The following is an 18,632-nucleotide window of genomic DNA, read 5'->3' as shown; positions in this document are numbered from 1 at the left end:
TGGGTTAAGCAGTGTTCTCTGCCCTTCCCTTTTCTTTCTGGGCTCCCAAGAGGAGAAGTAGAGTTCCAAAGTAGAGATTATGGGAGCACTGCCTGGACCTATTAGTAAACACTTAGAGGAAAATCCAGGGCTAAAAGGTGTGGCGTACCGGCATAGGTATTTTCTAAAATTAAGAAAGGCAACATGAGAGATTTAAAGACATGGAGAAGAGAGCGGATACAACCAGAGGTATCTTGATGGCAGACACTCATCACCAGAGATGACAAAGGGAGAGAGAGAAGGGGTGAGAAGTGGAAGTGGGAAAACAGGGAGAAAGACAAACGGGGGGAAAACTGAAAGTATGTACACAAGGGAGTTGGAAAAGAGAAAATGAAAAAGAGTGTGTGGCATAACTGAATGTCAATAAGGAATATACTAACCATCTATAAGCCTCTGAAAGTGGAAGGGATCTATCTGATATATCCTAACTCCAAAACAAGATGAAAAGCAGGAGAGGGTTTTTTTGTTTGTTTGTTTTGTTGTTGTTGTTTTTATTGTTTGGGTTTGTGGGGGCGGGGTTGTTTGTTTTTGATTGTTTGGGTTTTGGGTTTGTTTGTTTTTTTTTTTTTAACCCCACCTGTGATTTGTGAAAGTTCCCTGGCCAGGGATTGACCTGTGCCATAGCAGCAGCCTGAGCCACTGCAGTGACAATGCCGGATCCTTAACCCACTGTACCACAGAGGAACTCCAAAAGTAGAAGATATTGAATATGAGCATAATGACATCCTAAAAGTTTCAATAATAAGAAAAGAACATGAGAATTCTGAATGGTCATTCTCTGATAATAGAAGAAGAACAAGAGTTACTTCTAATAGTCAAAGGACAGATTGAAGTTCTCTGAAGGTCCATCTGGAAAGCTTGAATTTGTGCCCTGCTCACAGAGATGTTTGGATCTTTTTCACCCAATGACATATAGTCCTGAATTCCATCCCAGCAGGAAAAATATCTCCTGTTAGAAAGAATACACAAATTCACAACCAGGCCCCATTTTCTATCTCCAGCATCCACAGCATGGGTGGTTAATGCAACAATAGCAACCACTGGGAAAGTGAGTCTGGAATGAGGTAAGCTGATTGTTTCAAGTTATTCAAATCATTCTCACCTCAGGGACAATCCTGAGGGTTAGCATGTTTTTAGTTTCTCTAAAAATTCAACCTCTTCATTGTTTTATTTTTTAGTTTAACCATATTAGAGTATAGATCACTTACAATGTTGTATTATTTTCAGGTGTATACAAAGTGAATCATTCATACAGATAAATATATCCATTCTTTTTTCCCATATAGGTTATTACAAACTATTGAGATTTTCCTGTGCTATGCAGTAGGTTCTAATTAATCACCTACTTTATACAATAGTGTGTGTGTGTTATTCCCACCCTTCCAATTCTTCCCTTCTTCACCATTCATTATTTTAAATAGGTACACTAAGAGATATTTAACATTGAGATATTTTTCTTCTAAAAAATAACATATTCAAATATCTTTTAAGTGCTTCTTCAACATGATCTTGTGTAAACTAATAGCTATCATACTCTCCCCTCACATAATCCATTCCTCTGTTTGGCATGGATTCCAAACCCAACTATCTTATCTTTTCACAGTTTAGTTAAAGGCTAATTCTTCAATATTGAGGGTCCTGGAACAGATACTTTACTTCACTTGAGGCCTGACCAAAGTAGAATAATGAACTAAAATAACCACTAGTTTCTTAATTTTTTGATATTATGATTCCTTATCTGCAGCATATGATGACCCTGGCATTTTCACTGCCCAATAACATCGCCAATTGCATAATGTTTACTTAAGTTCTAAAATATTTACAACCACCTATCCATCTTTTTATTTTACATCATATCCATCTATCTTAGCTGGGTTCCTATGCCCAAGTGAGTACCTTGCATTGCCCTACAGCTGTCTCTCTTGTGCCTTCCTCCTCAAGCAGGTCCAAGCCAGCGGACCTAAGAAATGGCAGCACAGTGACAGAGTTTGTCCTCGTGGGCTTTGAGCAGAGCTCCCCTTCCACACGGGCTTTGCTCTTTGCCCTCTTCCTAGCCCTCTACAGCCTCGCCATGGCCATGAATGGCCTCATCATCTTCATCACCTGGACAGACCCCAGGCTCAGCAGCCCCATGTACTTCTTCCTTGGCCACCTGTCCTTCCTGGATGTCTGCTTCATCACCACCACCATCCCACAGATGCTGATCCACCTGGTGGTCAAGAACCACAGTGTCTCCTTTGTCGCTTGCATGACCCAGACGTACCTGGTCTTCTTTGTGGGTGTGGCTGAGTGCATCCTCTTGGCTTTCATGGCCTATGACCGTTATGTTGCAATCTGCCACCCACTTAACTATGCCCAAATCATGAGCCGGCAGGTCTGTGTGAGGCTGGTCAGTACTGCCTGGTTCTTTGGGTTGATCAATGGCCTCTTTCTTGAGTATATGTCTTTCCGGAATCCCTTCTGCAGAGGCCACCACATAGAAAACTTCTTCTGTGAGGCCCCCGTAGTGATTGCTCTCTCCTGTGGAGACCCCAGGTTCAGTCTGAAAATGGTCTTTGCCGATGCCATCGTGGTGCTGCTCAGCCCCATGGTGCTCATCGTCATCTCCTATGCTCGCATCCTGACCTCCATCCTGGGCAGAGCCTCCTCCTCTGGTCGGGGGAAGACCTTCTCTACTTGTGCCTCCCATCTGACTGTGGTCACCTGTCTCTACACTTCGGCCATGTTCTCTTACATGAACCCCCGTAGCACCCATGGTCCTGACAAAGACAAGCCTTTCTCTCTCCTCTACACCATCATCACCCCCATGTGCAACCCCATCATCTACAGTTTTCGAAACAAAGAAATGAAGGGGGCTATGGTGAGGGCCCTTGGGAGGAGCAGCCTGGCCCAGGCACGGTCTGTCTAGTGGGAAGACCCCTGGAGGGGTGGCTCCCTCCTCCAGCCCTGACAGGTGGGTAACTCTCCATGCTCAAAGGCTCCAGGAAAGCGCATCCTAGCTTCCTTGGTACTAGCATCCGACCCGGAAGAGCCTCCTGATGTCTAATGCTCATCTGTCTAGGTGACGTTAAACACCATTTTCTCTCGGAAGTTATTCGGGAGAACTTGTGACTTTTCTGAGTCATTTTCTTCTAAGTTCTCACAACAGAAATGCATAAGCACATAACTGCACTAAAATCCATTTCATTTTCTTTGTACAGCAAGTTTACATGCTCTTCCCAGCAGGAGTTCTGCATGCACATTTAGGAATAAACAGTTTTCTCTTTCAGTGTACTGTTTGTATTTGTTTTTCTTTCTCACACTCCACTCTCACTTCCTGAATCTGCCTTCGTCCACGCTGCTCCTACATGAGAAACAGTAGAGGAAGAAGTAAGAAAAAGGAAATTAGGGAGCAGCGTTGAGATTAAGACAAGTTGGTCAGAGAAAGAAGAAAAACTGAGGATCACCAAGCTGAATATACCTTTTTAGCCTCCACTAGCCCATGAGGGAGAATTTGCGGTGGCATGAAATTACCAACACTGCATTCAGTGTTTGTTTAGGTTCCTGTGTGTTGAGGAAGGGCAGGACAAGTGGGAGAGCCCAGGTGTCCACACCTTCTCCCTGAGTCCTCTAACTTCCTTAAGTACATGAGTATTTGATGTTTCCTTCAGATCCAAGTAATAAGTACCTCTATCAAGTTTCTCAGAATACCAGTTTCCTTCCCTGTCACCCATCCCCCTAATAACTCCCCTCTCCTGACTGCCTTCCTTTTGAGTAATCATCTAACATCTCAGTCCATTCAATCCTATTCCACCTTACCTCCTCATCTTAAATGGAGGCATTTCATTCCCTGTAGTTTTAAGGAATGCCCCCTCCACACTACTTCCACTGTCTCTGAAGACTTTCTCTTGGTAATCCTGACCTCTCTACCTTCATGTAGCTTCTCTCCTTAGTCAAACTCAGCATCCCTTGAGAGGGCATTATGTTCTCAGCTGATGCTCTTTCTTTGAAAATTGCATCCTTCTGGAGTTCTCTGGTGGCCTGATGGTAAAGGATCTGGTATTTTCACTGCTGTGGCATGAGTCAGTCCCTGGCCCAGGAACTTATGCATGCCATGGGTGCAGCCAAAAAAAAGAGAGAGAGAGAGAAAGCAAACTGCATCTTTCTTAGGTCTCTTTCATAACAGATGGGAAAGAAAAGGGGCTAACCCTGACATTATCCAAGAAAAATTACCCCAAGGCAGCGTTAAGCAGACAAGAAAGACTTCATTTCAGAGTATGGCAATAAGAAGGCGATTGAATCCAACTCTGCTGAATCAAGTAGCTAGAAAGTTTTTAAGAGATGCACTAGGGGGATCTTAGTCCACCTGCCCCTGGTAATTGCTCTTACCCAAAGGAAATGTAAACTTACCTGCTGTAATTTACAATTTGGAGCAAGACACCCACTAAAGTTAGACACCTACCCTACCACAGAGACTAGGAAACTGGGGTGTTATTTTCCTTGAGAATTACACTTCAAAAGGATGGCTCCCAGGTCCTTGATAAAATCATTCCCTGAGTCTTAAAACTGGCAAGAAGCTTTTTAAGGGGATTTTTATACATTTCAAAGGGGCAGAGAAAGAATTTGCAATTACAAGTTTCTAAAGTAAATGCTCTGAGAAAAAGAGAAGTCAGGGGCCTATGGTCAAGATGAAACCTGTTTACAAATTTGTCAAGTTCAAAGGGGAATGTTAAGGCCTTCTTAGTCATCACTGAGAACAAAAGAAGTCCTTATTCTTCCCTCAGGATCTCTGTTCCTTTTCCAAGTTCAAAAATCCCTGTCTCAAAGAGCCTTTAAAAGTAAAAAGTGAAGGAAAGAGAAAAAGGAAAAGGCAAAAAGAGATGAAAATGTGGTTTTAAGTTTTCTGAGAAATAACATTTCCCCAGCACTATTGTACACTGACATAAACAAGACACAGTTACAGCTTTTAAGCTTTAACAAGTAACAAATAATGGTAATGCAAAGGGCAGACTAATATAGGAGGGCTATACAAAATACACTGGGAGTACAGATTATAACACCGCTTGCAACCATTAAGCACTTAGGTTCTAACAACTTTACGTTTAATCTTCACAAAACCCTTGAAGTACTAGTACTAACTCCATTTTGAGAAGCAAAACTAAGGCTCATAGAGGTTATTTTGCTCAAAATCATAGCTCATTTCAAATGACATAGCTTCAATTCTAACTGGGCACCACTTCGAGAGCCTGCACTCCTTAATCAGATAACTATCCCAAAGAATGGGTCAGGCTTTTACACCAAGGAAGTGATATTAGACCTAAGCCTTAAACAATATATAGGGAATTAAAAGGTAAAATGGAGCAGGGTGTGGCATTGCCAGGGACCAGTAATTATAAGCAAGAGGAACTGCCTGATTCATCATGCAAATGATAGGTTCAACATGGATGACGAAGTATGGCCAGGCATGCTAGAAAATCAGGCTCAGTGACCTAGAACTGTCTTCTCCAGGCCAAACACTTCTCATTCAAGGTCCTGGGCTCTCAGGAGTCCCGGGCTCCACGTGGGAACCAACGCATAGAGACCGGGGTTGGGGGTGGGGGCGTCTTGCCGGTGCTCTGTCCGAGTCTCCCCTGCCGCTGCCTCGGGGCTGGGGCTCGAAAAGAGCCCATACATACGACGAAAACCCAAGTAAACGCAAAAACTAGAAGCCATCCATTAATGCACGTCCATTCTCATTTCGGGATGCAAAGCCACTGGCCCTCCGCGTGACAGGCTTTAGGGTTACCACAGCCCGGCCCAGGGGCCGAAAATGGAGGAAAGAAATCCAGGAATTCTACCTACAGTCTCGACTCAGCCCACCCTCAGCCATGGCCGAGCCCTCGGCTCCTTTCATTTAAAGCCTGCGCCATGTTCTCAGCACCAGATTTCCCGCAGGTTCGGCGCAGCAGAGAAATAAACTACCCAGGAAGCCGCGAGGCTCTGACCTAATTACAGCTAGCAGAGGAGGTGGGCGTGGTCCGCGCTAAGGCCCTGCGGCCAATCAGACTTCCCCAGCTTCTCGGATCGTCGCTATGGCAACCAATGAGCGCCTCCTCTTTCGCCGCCCAGCCCTGATTGAGAGCTCTAACCAGACCTCTCTGGGTGTGAGACGCTAGCTATTTTGGGAAGCTCCGCAGCCCCACGCCCCAGCTGGTGACGCATCCTTCGGCTTGGGATATCCTCCCAGCAGAGTGCAATTGTTGAAATGCCGCGCCCCTTTGGAGGAAGGCGGGGCGGGATGGGGGCGGAGCAAGGCTGGAGGGAGGCCTGAGCAGAGATCTTTGAGCATCACTAGGAGTGACCTTGTCCAAGGATCTGCAGCCTAGTTCTTTCCAGGTGTTAGCACCCACACCCCCGCCGCCCCTTTCAGCGAATTGAGTAATTGTTGGATCTTCTTCCCTCCTTTGGACAACCGCAGGGTTCTCTGAGCGTCCTTGACTCCCTTTGCAGTTATCGACTCCAGGAAACCTTCCTTGATCCCTTCCCATCCTGGGTTCACTGGACTTTAAGTTCCCTTCATAACCTGCCCGTTTTCCTAACACCACTGATGCTTTTCTGCCTTCCTCATTAGTCTGTGATTCCTTTGTGAGTCCTTAGCACAGTGCCTCACTGTAGGTGGTGCTGTGGTACTGTTTCCTCAATGAACTCTCTAGCACAATCCTGATGTATTAACCAAGTATAAGCAAAACTGTTCTGATAGGAGTGGAGAAGGAGTGTCCAGAACCCTGGACCTCCAAGGAAGTCTCTGAGCACCACAATTAGTTACTTCAGGTGAAGTAATCAGTTTAACATATATAGTTTACCCACAGACATGAAAATTAAACATAGAGCCTCTAGAAATACCCTTAAAAATCTCTTTTTGGACTTCCAATCTGATTACATGTGTTTGTTTTTATTTTCCAGTCTTAATACCTAGGTAGCCATTTGCCTGTTCTGCTTAATTCCTTACCCTCTTCCCCCAGGTCTGGGCTTTGAAGCAAACCTGTGTGGACCACTTCAGCAGATTCCCTTCTCTGCCTTTCTGTTGGATTCAGCCAATGAGTATCATAGGCAGAAGATCAGAGGGAAGTAGGAATGTGAGGTTGGGATATTTAATGCCCTATTTCCCTAGGAGGGTGTGGACTCATTTGAGTCCTCTTGCTAAGAGCTCACTCCTGTCATGTGACCACCCTCTACCTAGTTCTCTAAGTTTGAACCAGCTATCCCATTACCCCTTCAGGCTTAGCCCCTCTAATAGTAGATTCTGGGAACTGCTCACCACTCTTGTGATTTCCCTACACTTTGCCCACACCTTTCTAAATAATCATCTATTAAATTTTCTCAAATTACTGTGATTCGACAGTGCCTTCTGTTTCCTGGGGATGCCCTTATATAAGACCATTTTCTTTTACTGAGGTAATGGAAACAGTTATCTCAAATGCAGATATTTGGAAGGCTCAATGATGTAGCAAAAGAGCATGGGCTTTGAAGTTGGGAAAAAAAATGGAGTCTCATGTCATTCGATCATTTATTTATTCAGTTGAACAGTACTGTTAGCTGTAGTAGAGATTTTAGAGAGTGTCTGCTATGGCACACAGCCCATTCCCTAAGAACCATCTTCTCCCACATGTGGGAACCTTGCCCATCAAGTTAGTAAGTATCACGGGCCACAACTCTCCTCAATCACAGTCAGTGCAACAAAGCTAGATTAAGCCCTCTTTCACAGGAGTTTGCAATTGGTATGCAGTGAATATAATCAGTTCTAGGCTGGAACAGGCAGACACTCAAACTATGGAGCAGTTGTCTTCTGCTCTGTACCTGAAGAAACAGTTAGCAGGGAGAATAGGTTGAAGTCAGAGGAGAAGGAAACAGAGATAAAATACCATGTCTCCAGAAAAAGAGCCAAATAACGACTCCCCTGGTTTTGGTCAGCCTTGGAGGCCCACCTTCATTTTTGCTCTTTGCTTTTGTGAAATAACCATGCATCTTTGTAATAAACTCCTCTTTTCCATCAAAACGATTACAGATAGGTTTCTATTTCTTGCAACCAAAGAAGTCTTAACCGAGACAATATCCACCTCACTGTGGTTATAAGAACTAAATGAGATAACATATTTCAAACACCTAAATCAGTGCTCCAAAAATAAATTGCTTTTAGAGATCCTTCGTGGCACAGCAGGTTAAGGGTCCAGCATTGTTACTGCAACACCTTGGGTCACTGCTTGATATGGGTTCAGTCCCTGGCCTGGGAACTTCAACATGCCATGGGTATAGCACAAAAATAATAATAATAAAAGTTACTTTCTTCCTTCCAACTTTAAATGGCACCCATGTGCTCTGAGTATCAGACTTACTGTTTTTTTGTATTTCTTATTTGGAATGACAAGCCACTATTTTTGCAAGATTTTCTTCATTCATGTTTTTCCTCTTACAGTTGCTGTTCTGTTCATTGTCTAGGTGCTGATGTATTTGTGTTTGTGTTTCGTTATGTTTTGTTTTGAAGTTTTTGTTCTCAGTGGATTGAATGTTTTGTTCCTCAATGGGTTTTAATCATATGCCTCAGTTTCTGACACACCATCATGGGTCTCTGTGAGGAAAGGCCCTCTTGTTTTATGTGTTTATTTATTTCTTTATTCTATCTTTATACCCTTTATCTCCTCTCCCTCCACCTTCCAAAATAGGCGGTTTTCTAGTATGTGTATTTCTGTTAAACGTGTCCTTGGAAAATAGTATTATTTTGCAGGCATGAATTTTCTTTCTTTTTTGTCATACCCACAGCATGCAGAAATTCCTGGGCCAAGGATCAAACCTGAGCCACAGCAGATTCTTAACCACTAGACCACCGGAGAACACCTGTAGGCATGTATTTTTAAATGTGCTCCAAACTACTATTATATGTCTCATTCTGTGCCTTTTTTCAGTGAGCACTATTTTTTATCTCCATCCACATTGCCAGATGCTAGCATTTAATCTGTTGCTTCACACTAGTGCCTACTCTTCCGGGCTCTGCACTATGCACTCACAATGTTGTACCTCCATTGATGAACACCCACATTGCCCCCGACTCAGTGACACTGCTAATAACACATCCCTAACAACATTAGTAATTATCTAGATTTCTGATTTTTGCTGTTTTGATAGATATAAACTGATGTCTCATTGTTGGTTTAATTTGCATTTTATTATTAATGGTTTTGATCAAATTCCCATATGCATATCAGCTTATTCTATTCTGTAAATTGTCTGTTGATATTATTTGCATCTTTCTTTACCTGTTGAGTTGCTTTTTTCTGTTCATTTGCACGAGTTCCACGTATATTCCGTCTTTGTCAGTTTTAGACAAAGCAAATATTTTCTTCATTCTGCCATTTATTAACTTTGCCCATGGTCTCCTGTATAGAACATAAGTCTTTGTATTATAGTCCAATTTCTCAGTTTTTGCCTTGTGGTATGTGCTTTTGAGAGTGTTGAAATATATGGACTACTCTCTTAGTTATGCCCACTCTCTGCCTCGTTCTCTGAGGTCACTGGAGAGGCCCCTGGGGTCACTGCATCCACTCCTCTTCATTGGACGCCACAGTATTTGGACTACTGAGTTTCATTCTTAAGAGAATCCCATCTTCCCTGAGCCTTTTCCCACACAGAACCTCAGGCTATGAAAATCATATCTTTTAATTATTTGAAGCTGGGCTTCCCATAATCCTGGACACACATAATCTCCTTGGCTATTGGGGAGAACCAAATCACCATAGTTACTGTCTTTCAAGAGTTTCCTCACTCCCATTTCTCTAGTCACTTCCATCTCTGTGAGTCAAAATTAGGCCCAGTTTGCGATCTCTGCTCTGCCATCCTCTTCCTTAATGAATCACTAAATCACCTTCTGGAACTTGGCATTGTGCCTATTTTATGATTTGTTCCTGGGACCTACAATCCAGTTTATCTGTTTTGGCAGACTCTAGCACATTTTTACAATGATAGTACTTATTTTCCTCTACTTTACCTTCACCTGAATAATTCCTTGTTTATTTCTACTCTCAGGGACATACAATTCCATTAAAGCTCCTCATGATGTAAAGTACCCTGACTTTTCTTCTATCATTTTCTTTTGTTTTTATTCCTCCTACTTACTTCCTTGTGTTTCTTTCCTTTTTTCCTTCCCTCCCTGCCCTTTTTCTTCCTCATTTCCTTTCTAAATTTTACCAGTGCTGAAGGCCAGGACTGACTTTCTATAGATCACAGCAAAGAAGCTGTTTCTATCCCAGAAGCAGGTTCCCCACAAGCATGTGGTATGTGCCACATGACCTGCACTTCCTTTCCAGTTGCACATCAGAACCCATTTCTGTTTCTTTGGAACAATGTACTGCACCTTTTCTTACTTCTGTGGTCCAGGCATGAGTCCTGTCCTACCAAGTTTCTTTTTTTTTTTTTTTTTTTTTTTTCCATTTTTAGGACCACACCAGCAGCATATGGAAGTTCTCAGGCTAGAAGTCGAATCAGAGCTGCAGCTGACAGTCTACGCCACAGCCACAGCAATGCCAGATCCGAGCCGAGTTTGATATCTACACTGCAGCTCACAACCACGTCGGATCCTTAACCCACTGAGCAGGGCCAGAGATTGAACCCACATCCTCATGGATACTATGGTTCACTATTGCTGAGCCACAATGAGAACTCCCCAAATTTCTTTACATTTGTCACATTTTATTTTCCTCATTGTGTAAAAACTCAAGTTCTATTTTTATCTTACCTGCACTTTGTGGATTAGTGTAGAGACCGGAAGTGCTTTTTTTCCCCAACCCTTTTCTACTTACTTTTTCCAGGGAATTATGGGATGCCACCTCTCCTACTGCTTTTCTTCCAGTAATTATATTTGATATCCCCTGTGGCATAAAATTTTGTGAATTTTCTCAGCATTTTTTTCACTTTTGTCTTCTCCATTTTGTCTTGTCATCCCCACCACTGACAAACCACACAATCACATCCCCAACACACACACACACACACACACACACACCCCATTCCCATTTTCAAATGGAAGTGCTCTTAATTCAGTTGACAGTGCTCACAGGAAATGAGTTTTCCCTTCAATCTTCTGTCCCAATTCAAGAACGTAACATTCTCTCATCATCAGACTGTGAGCAACATAAGGGCAGAGACCATCCCTTCCTGGAGTCTACCCCAGAGCCTACCAGTTGATAAATACGTGCTAGAAGATTGAGTCAGTCGTGTTTCCCTTCTTGGATGTCTTTTTCCATCATCCTTATAAGAATTATTCACCTACTCTAAAAGGAATTTTGACTTTCTCTTTTTATTCTCAAAGCAGAATGTAAGCTACTTAAACTTCCCTTAACATACTGCAACCACTTGTAGCAGAGTAAGATGAAATACTATTTAATAAGCCTTGCAGGGCACCCCAGAAGAAGCTGGTGCAGGTGATCAAGACTGCAGAAGTGCCTTTTCTGAAGGAAAAACTGGGCTCTGACTGCATTTGGGAAGAATGACTAAGAGACATGGAATCAAGGGCCAGAGGGACACATTGAGATTAAAAGAGCAGGGATACCCTTGGGAATCATTTCTAGTTGACTGCATTATGGGCTTCCAACGGATGGTATAGTAGAATAGCTAGAAAATGTACCTGGGAAAGGAAATGTATAGGTAAAAGAAGTATGCCAGGTGCTTATTGGGCGGAACTTAACTCCACCCAACCACTGTATTTTATACTTAATTCAGGAAATAATGGCACATGGTGCAGATTTCTGAAAAGAATGAATGTTCAGAGCTGTAGTTTAGGAAAATCAGTCTTCAGGATTATAGGTATATGAGCAACCAGGGGAGACCATTTAGGAGCTTATTGCAGTTGGGTTTTATATCATTCAAATACATTCTATTTATTCAGTTTCCCCTTCTGTCCTTGCCACCCACTATTTGGCCAGGCTGTTAGTAAGCATTTGGTAGTGCTTGCTAGACTGAAAAACATAAATTTACTTTGAGGGTCCCTTTGTAATGTCCCTGTTCCTCACCAGGTGGCACCATTACAGCATTATTTACAGAGCAGGCCTTCCTTCTATAAGCACAGTGCTCCCACGCAGAAAGGCTGTGTTGCTTCGTGGGAATTCACCTTCTGGGAACAATCTAGAGGTGTGGAGTTGGGAGAGGAGAACAGGGAGGATGGTAGCTGAGATGAAAGATTCAATAATATTCTTTTTGTACTGTAAATCAATTAATACCTCAATTTTTTAAAGTATTTCTTTTGTATTTCTATGTCATTTCTTACTGTAGCAGAGTATCCTGGCTAAATTTCTATTCCTAGGTATATATATGGGGAGAGATGCTTAGGAAAACCTGCCTTTTCAAAGATGCAAGCAGTTTTCTATCTTGCGCCAAGTACTAAACTTAAGTATATCTGGGAAAGACCTGTTTCTTAGTTCTGGGAATACTTCTAGATGAGCAATTTCATTTACATTTCAAGCAAAAACTATACTCTGTGGTGATACTGAGGCCATATAAAAGGACATATTTATGTTGGAGGCCAGTTTGCATCTCTAAGAGAAATAACTATTTCTCTAGAACAGACTTTATTTAGCTGTGCCAGAGTAAAGTTGTAGCTTATTTCTAGAAGTTGTATGTTTTCATTTTGAGATTAAGAGCTAACCCTGAGAGATTGCCTGATGAGAGACAGAAGTGCCAGAACCTGAGAGAGTTGTGATGACTTATATGCAGCTTTATTGGGCCGACGTAAAGTGCAGCACGAAGTTTGGAGAGGACCATCACCTCACTGCCACACATCAGCAGTGCTCTGACAAACTCCCAAGTACTAGAAGGCTTAGAGACAATGGGAGACAAGATTCTTAGCACATTCTAATGGGTGTCAATATAATTTGAATTTGCTGAATTAGTGGTGAGTAATCAGATTTATGCAAAGATTTCAATTCACTGTAGGAAATACTCTGGAGGCCCCAGGAGACAAGGATGTATCAGTTCAGATAGGGTAATTTCTTCTTTGGTATTTTTCAAATTAAAAAGTCTTTTAGCTCAGTGATTCTTACCTTTTTATGTAATTCTTACCTTTAAGAATTAAGTTGAAACAATGGCTCTTCTCTCTAGAGAATATATATATATACACATGATTTTGCATTCAATTTCAAGGGGCTGTGGTCCCGGAAATTCAATAGTGACTCTATTGATGAGTTGTAGGTTAGAAATCTCATCTGAAACTCACTCAACAGAAGCATTGCAAAGCAGAAATGCCAGAGAAGAGTGAGAAATCTGGAGAAAGGAGGAGGTGGGAGAAAAACCCCGAGCTGTATCCCTCTGAGATGCTGGTGCAGGTGACTGAAGAAAACTGAAGACTGAAGAAAACTGAGTATCGCTTTTTCTGGGGAGATTTTTATCTATCTGACTTGGGAAGAATAGCTTGAGAACCTTTAGGAGCCCTGGGCTAAGAGACTGACGACACATTTAGGACAGTTGGCAGAGGAGGAGGAACTGAATTGGAGTCAGGGGTTAAAGGGCTCAACCAGACCTTTCTACAGGTGCAAAAGCAGTAAGCTGCCTTGAGATTCATGTCATATTCTGCAGAATCTGAGCTACAGGAAAGAGGCACAAGAACGGAGCTGTGTCAGGGAGTATCTGGGAACATCAGCTTCTTCCTCTCAAGGAGCAAGCCCAGAAGGCCATCTTCTCAGTGCCATTATTGTATTATCACTCACTTGACTCTGAGAAGGGTCACTAACCAAAACCTGAACTGCAATTACTTGTTCAAAGGTGACAGGTGAATAAAACTAACATTCTTTCCTTTTCAGGACTCTTAGACTCTTGATTGGGGAAATAAGGGATTTCCTTTTCCAAAGATGAAATAATATAGCAGTTGGTGGAGTAGTTCCCACCTAGGGTTCTTTAAGTCAGAAGATCTAGGTTTAAGTCCTGCTTCTGCCAAGTACTAGTTGTGTGACCTTGACCCAGTCTTGGAGTCTGTTTCTGGAACTAAGTGAAAATAATAATAAAGCCTACTTCCTAGGGTTGTTGAGAGATAAAATTGGGCACAGTGTCTGGCACATAGTAAGTGTTCAATAAGAGTTATCATTGCTGTTATTGATGCTGAATGCCAGAACTGTAACAAGAAACTATCTCCAGCCCTCAGGGACACTTTCCCACTAATACATTTTAGCTGCCTTCTCCAGGGCTCCAGCACACATTCCCCAGCCACCCACCACTGCACAAATCAAGGCTTCCTCTGGTCATCCTATGTGTACAGGGCTGGCGTTAAAATCTTTTGACCCTTAACTGTATGGAATTTGTGAGGAAAAGACATGTCAACTTGGGAATCTCATCATCCCCTTTACTTGACTATCCTGAAAGATAAGAGTTCTTTAGATCAGGAAGAATTATGTTAGAAGAAAGCTTCTAGAAACTTCCCTAGGTAATTGTGTTTTGCCAGAGGAGACAGTCGCCATCATCACCCCTATCCTGAGAGAACTATACAAAAACTAACATTTGCACAAAACTTCCCGAGGGGCTTAGATATTTTTCTCCCCAACAAATTTTGTCCCCATTTTACACAAGCAGAAACTAAGTCTCAAGCAAGAGACCAAGTCTCAAGCAGTCATTTACTGCTGGAACTGAGATTCAGTCCCAGAGCTCTTTCCATCTCTCTGTAGCAAGCAGCAGGAAGAACACACACACACACACACACACACACACGCACGCACGCACGCACGCACGCACGTGCGGCACCCCAGCTCATTCTTCTCCCAAATTTTGTTCAGGGAAGTCTTCGGAAATCTCCAATGCCCAAGGGAGCAGACTAGAGTTGATGTCACTATAAGCTCCGGGGAACACCTTACCGGCATTCTCCACTAGAGGCCTGAGGCAGTTATTGTGTTTCCTTTGTGATGTGTCACTATTGCCAGAGATCCCAGGGCAATCCCTCATGAGCAATCCCCCTCCCTAGCCCTCCCATGGAACAGATGTCTGCCTACCATTGCAGGTCTCAGATTTGGAAATCATATCCCAGAGGCCAAGTGCTTCACTGAAGAGAAGTCAACTGAATGTCTGGAGTCTAGCTACTAAAAATCCTTGTTAGTTTGGGAGTCTCAAAACATACCCTCTCCCTCTTCAGTCCAGCTTGAAGTCAAGGTCCAGGATGGAAGGGAAAGCAGGTAGAGTTGGCAATGCATATACCGACCAGGGTAAGGACAGTCAACTCCTTGGAACCCGAGGCGAGAATAGAGGAGGGAAAGCCTGGTTCCTATAGTTCCCACTAAGTCTTTGTCCATGCAGTGGGTCCAGAAGCCCCACCCTGACATTGCCTTAGTACCAGTCAGCAAGGAGGGGAGATGACGCCTCTTTATTCAGGTTAACACCAAGGAAAGCATCGAGAAGGAATACACAGAGGAGGAGGAAGGGCACACAAAGTCACCACTTGAGGAGGTGGGAGGGAGGCGCATCAGTTAGGAACCTCAGGACAGCCACATGCTCCATGCCCTGGTTGTGGAGGAAAAGAGGAGAGGAAAGGGGACAGCGCCATGAGAGCCTGGGGCTCACAGAAGGGTCTGAAGCCCCCTGAACCTAACACCAGAGCCACAAGCCCTGCCCCTCAGGGCTCACACACTACTACACAGGTCGACACACATAACACACACAAGACATTATGGAGGTAACACCGAGAGGCGGCGGGCAGGGACGTATTGACAGGAAAAGGAACTGAAGTTAAGCGGGTATAGCCAGGAGAGAGACAGTTTTTGGCTGCAGCCCCCAAGAGTCCCTCAAATGTCCCCTAAATCTGGGCTGTTGCTGAGCACCCTCAAGTCTGTGCCTGTGAACTGGGCTCTTTGTTCTCTAAGCCCCAGTGAATGGATAAAACAATCCCAGATGAAGTCAGTGACAAGGCAGGATCCGCTCTGCATGCAAAATCCTAGATGTTGAGCTATTATGTCTTCATGTACATTCATAGCCAGCTCCTCCCAGCCCAGGGGCCCTTGGAACCCCATTCACCCAGTTTCCTAGGGCTGCAGTTCCCTCCTCAAGCTTCCTTTACCAATCAGCAGCCGCAGAGATCTGTGAGGGGGAGAGGCTTCTGCAGAACGCTGAATAGCTTGGATTTCATCAGAAGGGTAAATTTTCTGTTGCCAGAACAGAATACCCTCAATTCCTTAACTTCTAGGTAAATCGTTAGAGATTATTTGCCATAGTCCTAGATAAGTCCTTTTTCAGAATAGAAAAGCAGAATTTTATTTACACAGTTCAGGGGTTCTCCTGTTGGCTGGGGAGGGGAAAAGGGCAGGGTAGGGGATTGGATGGGAGTCCAGAGATGGGCGCTTCCTCTCCCGGAATCTCACCTTTCCGCAGTTTGCTGCATCTCGCTTGGTTGGGCAGAAAGAATTCTTGATGCTCCCAAAGTCCTTTACCCTATAAATCCTTCCTCGAGGGAGTCTCTTCTGCTTGACCAACAAGAGCAGCGTGAAGCATGTTGCACCGCGCCGTTCAGTCCCCTCACGTCATGCACTCGGAAACCCAAAGCCAGTCCGGGAAAATAGAGCCCCCTCGGAGTCCCCTCACAGAGAGGCCTCGGCCTCCAGCTGCAGCAGGGTAATGTCGGGCAGATCGAGGGGCTCCACAAGTGGCCCGTCCCCCCCAAGGTGGCCAGCACAGGGGCTCTCGGGGCGCTCACAGTGACTAGTGGGTGTGGCGGAGCTGGGCATCTCCTTCTCCTCTTCATCGTCGTCCTCCTCGTCTTCAGGATCGCGACCCAGCAAACCGCTGTCCCCGATCCCAAGCGAAGGGGTCTCCCGCTCTTGGGGGGCGCCGGGGAAGCTCCCCTTGCCGCCGACCACGCCCAGGCCACCCTGGCGGGGCGCGGTGGTCATAATCCGGCACATGGAGACGATGGCTCGCTGGTTGGCGCACACGTCGTCCGAGAGCACCTGGATGTGCGAGGCCTGCTCGTCCAGGGCCCCCCGCATGGCCCTCACGTCCTCAAACAGGGCCTGCAGCTGGGCTTTCAGGTGCTCCATCAGTTCCTTCATGCCGCCGTTGTACTCCCCGGAGATCACGTCCCCCACCGCCGGCACGGTGGACACCTCCAGAGGTGCGGGCATGTCTCCGCCGTCCTTGGTCATGATCTCCAGCAGACCGTCCTCCATTGAATGGCAGAAGCGGGTGATGGCTGCTCCGGGTCCGGTCCAGCCCGGCCTCGGGGTGGGGGAGGGTACGGGGAGGGGGAGAGGTGCCCAGAGGGCGGGGAGGAGCCGAGGAAAGAGGAGACTCTTGAGAGGGGCGGGGAGCCGACGTGAGGAGGTGAGTCCCGGGCAGAGGGCACAGGCAGGATCGGGGCAGGCCGGGAAGAGCCGGCGGGACGCGGACCCGGTTACAGTCCCAGGGCCGGCGTCTCTCCGGCTCGCACAGGGGCGAACGCTCCCTGCCCTGCCTCGCCTCCCGAATTGCACCCGAATCAGCGCCGCCCTCTGGGCGCTAAGGACGGCAAGTAGTCGCCCTTTCCCGGGGTCACAGAAGCGCCTGTGGTGGGACCCAGGTCGAGGCCGAGGCCAGCAAAGGGTCGAGCTCGGGACTCCCCCCAGTCATAACCAGCTGGCTCGCGAGTGTGGTTGGAGTGACGGGGCGGGTCTCCCAGCCGCGCCACGGATGCTCCTCTGTTTCCAAGGCGACGCACGGCACGTAAATGACGTGTGTCTCCATGGCAACCAGGAAGTGGAAAAGAAAAGGGAGGATGGCTGGGAAGCTGCAGTGGGGCTCTAGAGTCTCAGCTAGCGGGTGGGGGCGGGTAGGGTGGGGATGCTGCAGAGGCTTCAGCTGAGGCTGAAAGAGCGTGTGGCCGCAGTGTTTAATAGGGAAGCATGAGAGAGCAGTTTGCTGCCTAAGTCCCCAGGTCGGGGGAGACGTAGTCCCTCTCCTGGCCTGGGTGGTAGACACTGAGCGCTACTGCCTTGGAAGGATTTTCACTCGCCCGCAATCTTTTCTCTGAGGATGGCGCTAGAGCCAGGTCTGCTTCTTTGTCCTCCAGCAGGAAAACAGAGAGGATAGTGAGGCCGATGCTATTAATCCCAGACTTGAGTTGGAGCGCTGCGCCGCTTTGGAGCCGGCCCCGCCAGCCTTAGCGGTGCGGAGGCGCAGGCTGTCACTACAGAGGTTTCCGCCACTTCGTTTTGTTTCTGCAATAAATCAGCCCTCGCCGTAGATAGTTCAGGAGCTGAGAAAAGATGGGATTCCCTCCCATATGAGACCCAGCCGCTTCTACCCAGGGCACTGGGAGTTCTAGGGTGGTGAGGCAAAGCGCTTCAGTTTTGAGAAAGACAGCTGCGTTAAGAGCAGAGATTTCTGTCTCCTCTGTGTCCTCTAGCACGGAATCCCCAGCACCTAAAATAGTACCTGGGGCGTAGTAAATAATGCTCAATATGTTTGTTGAATGAATACTTTACAAGAACTGCTGTGTACCATACCTTCATCCAGAACTCTCTAGCTCACAAGTAGTGGATTTTAGGAACCTGAGTGCAATTTCGTTTCTGTCATTTATTAATTCAGAGACCTTGAGTAAATCACTTTCCTGATCTGTTAGGGGATTGGACTGGGTATGGAGTAAC

The 18,632-nt window shown here is 45.5% G+C and overlaps 2 protein-coding genes across 8 annotated transcripts in view; one reads left to right on the top strand and one right to left on the bottom strand.

Moving 5' to 3' along the window:
* Positions 1 to 18,632, top strand: part of OR10AD5 (olfactory receptor family 10 subfamily AD member 5) — a 125,522-nt gene that overhangs the window by 106,468 nt on the left and 422 nt on the right. For 2 of the 3 annotated variants that reach the window (XM_084957305.1, XM_084957306.1), the window contains 2 exons: positions 1,041 to 1,103; positions 1,984 to 3,418. In XM_084957305.1, coding sequence (XP_084813431.1) covers positions 1,099 to 1,103; positions 1,984 to 2,947 — 969 coding nt within the window. In that variant the 5' untranslated portion in view covers positions 1,041 to 1,098 and the 3' untranslated portion in view covers positions 2,948 to 3,418. Of the gene's footprint in view, positions 1 to 1,040; positions 1,104 to 1,983; positions 3,419 to 18,632 lie in introns of those variants that run through there. The other variant, XR_014804148.1, reaches the window with a different exon arrangement.
* CCDC184 (coiled-coil domain containing 184) lies at positions 561 to 17,646 on the bottom strand. 5 transcript variants are annotated; one of them, XM_084957316.1, is made up of 4 exons: positions 15,015 to 17,646; positions 9,309 to 9,428; positions 2,303 to 3,382; positions 561 to 988 (listed from the first exon to the last, which is right to left on the bottom strand). In XM_084957316.1, exon 1 carries the CDS (start codon positions 17,175 to 17,177, stop codon positions 16,590 to 16,592), a length of 588 nt encoding a protein of 195 aa, XP_084813442.1. In that variant the 5' UTR covers positions 17,178 to 17,646; the 3' UTR covers positions 561 to 988; positions 2,303 to 3,382; positions 9,309 to 9,428; positions 15,015 to 16,589. The 5 variants fall into 5 exon arrangements, with proteins under 5 accessions (XP_084813442.1, XP_084813440.1, XP_084813443.1 ...); XM_084957314.1 differs by having other exon boundaries at positions 561 to 3,382; XM_084957317.1 differs by lacking the exon at positions 9,309 to 9,428.

The sequence above is a fragment of the Sus scrofa genome, chromosome 5 (genome assembly GCF_054392235.1).
Source record: "Sus scrofa isolate SSC_HxYL_T2T_F1_AM1 chromosome 5, Sscrofa_HxYL_maternal_Yorkshire_Landrace_v2.0, whole genome shotgun sequence".
NCBI lineage: Eukaryota > Metazoa > Chordata > Mammalia > Artiodactyla > Suidae > Sus > Sus scrofa.
The sequence above is the reverse complement of the archived record's forward strand: the minus strand, read 5'-3'. Positions and strand labels throughout refer to the sequence as shown.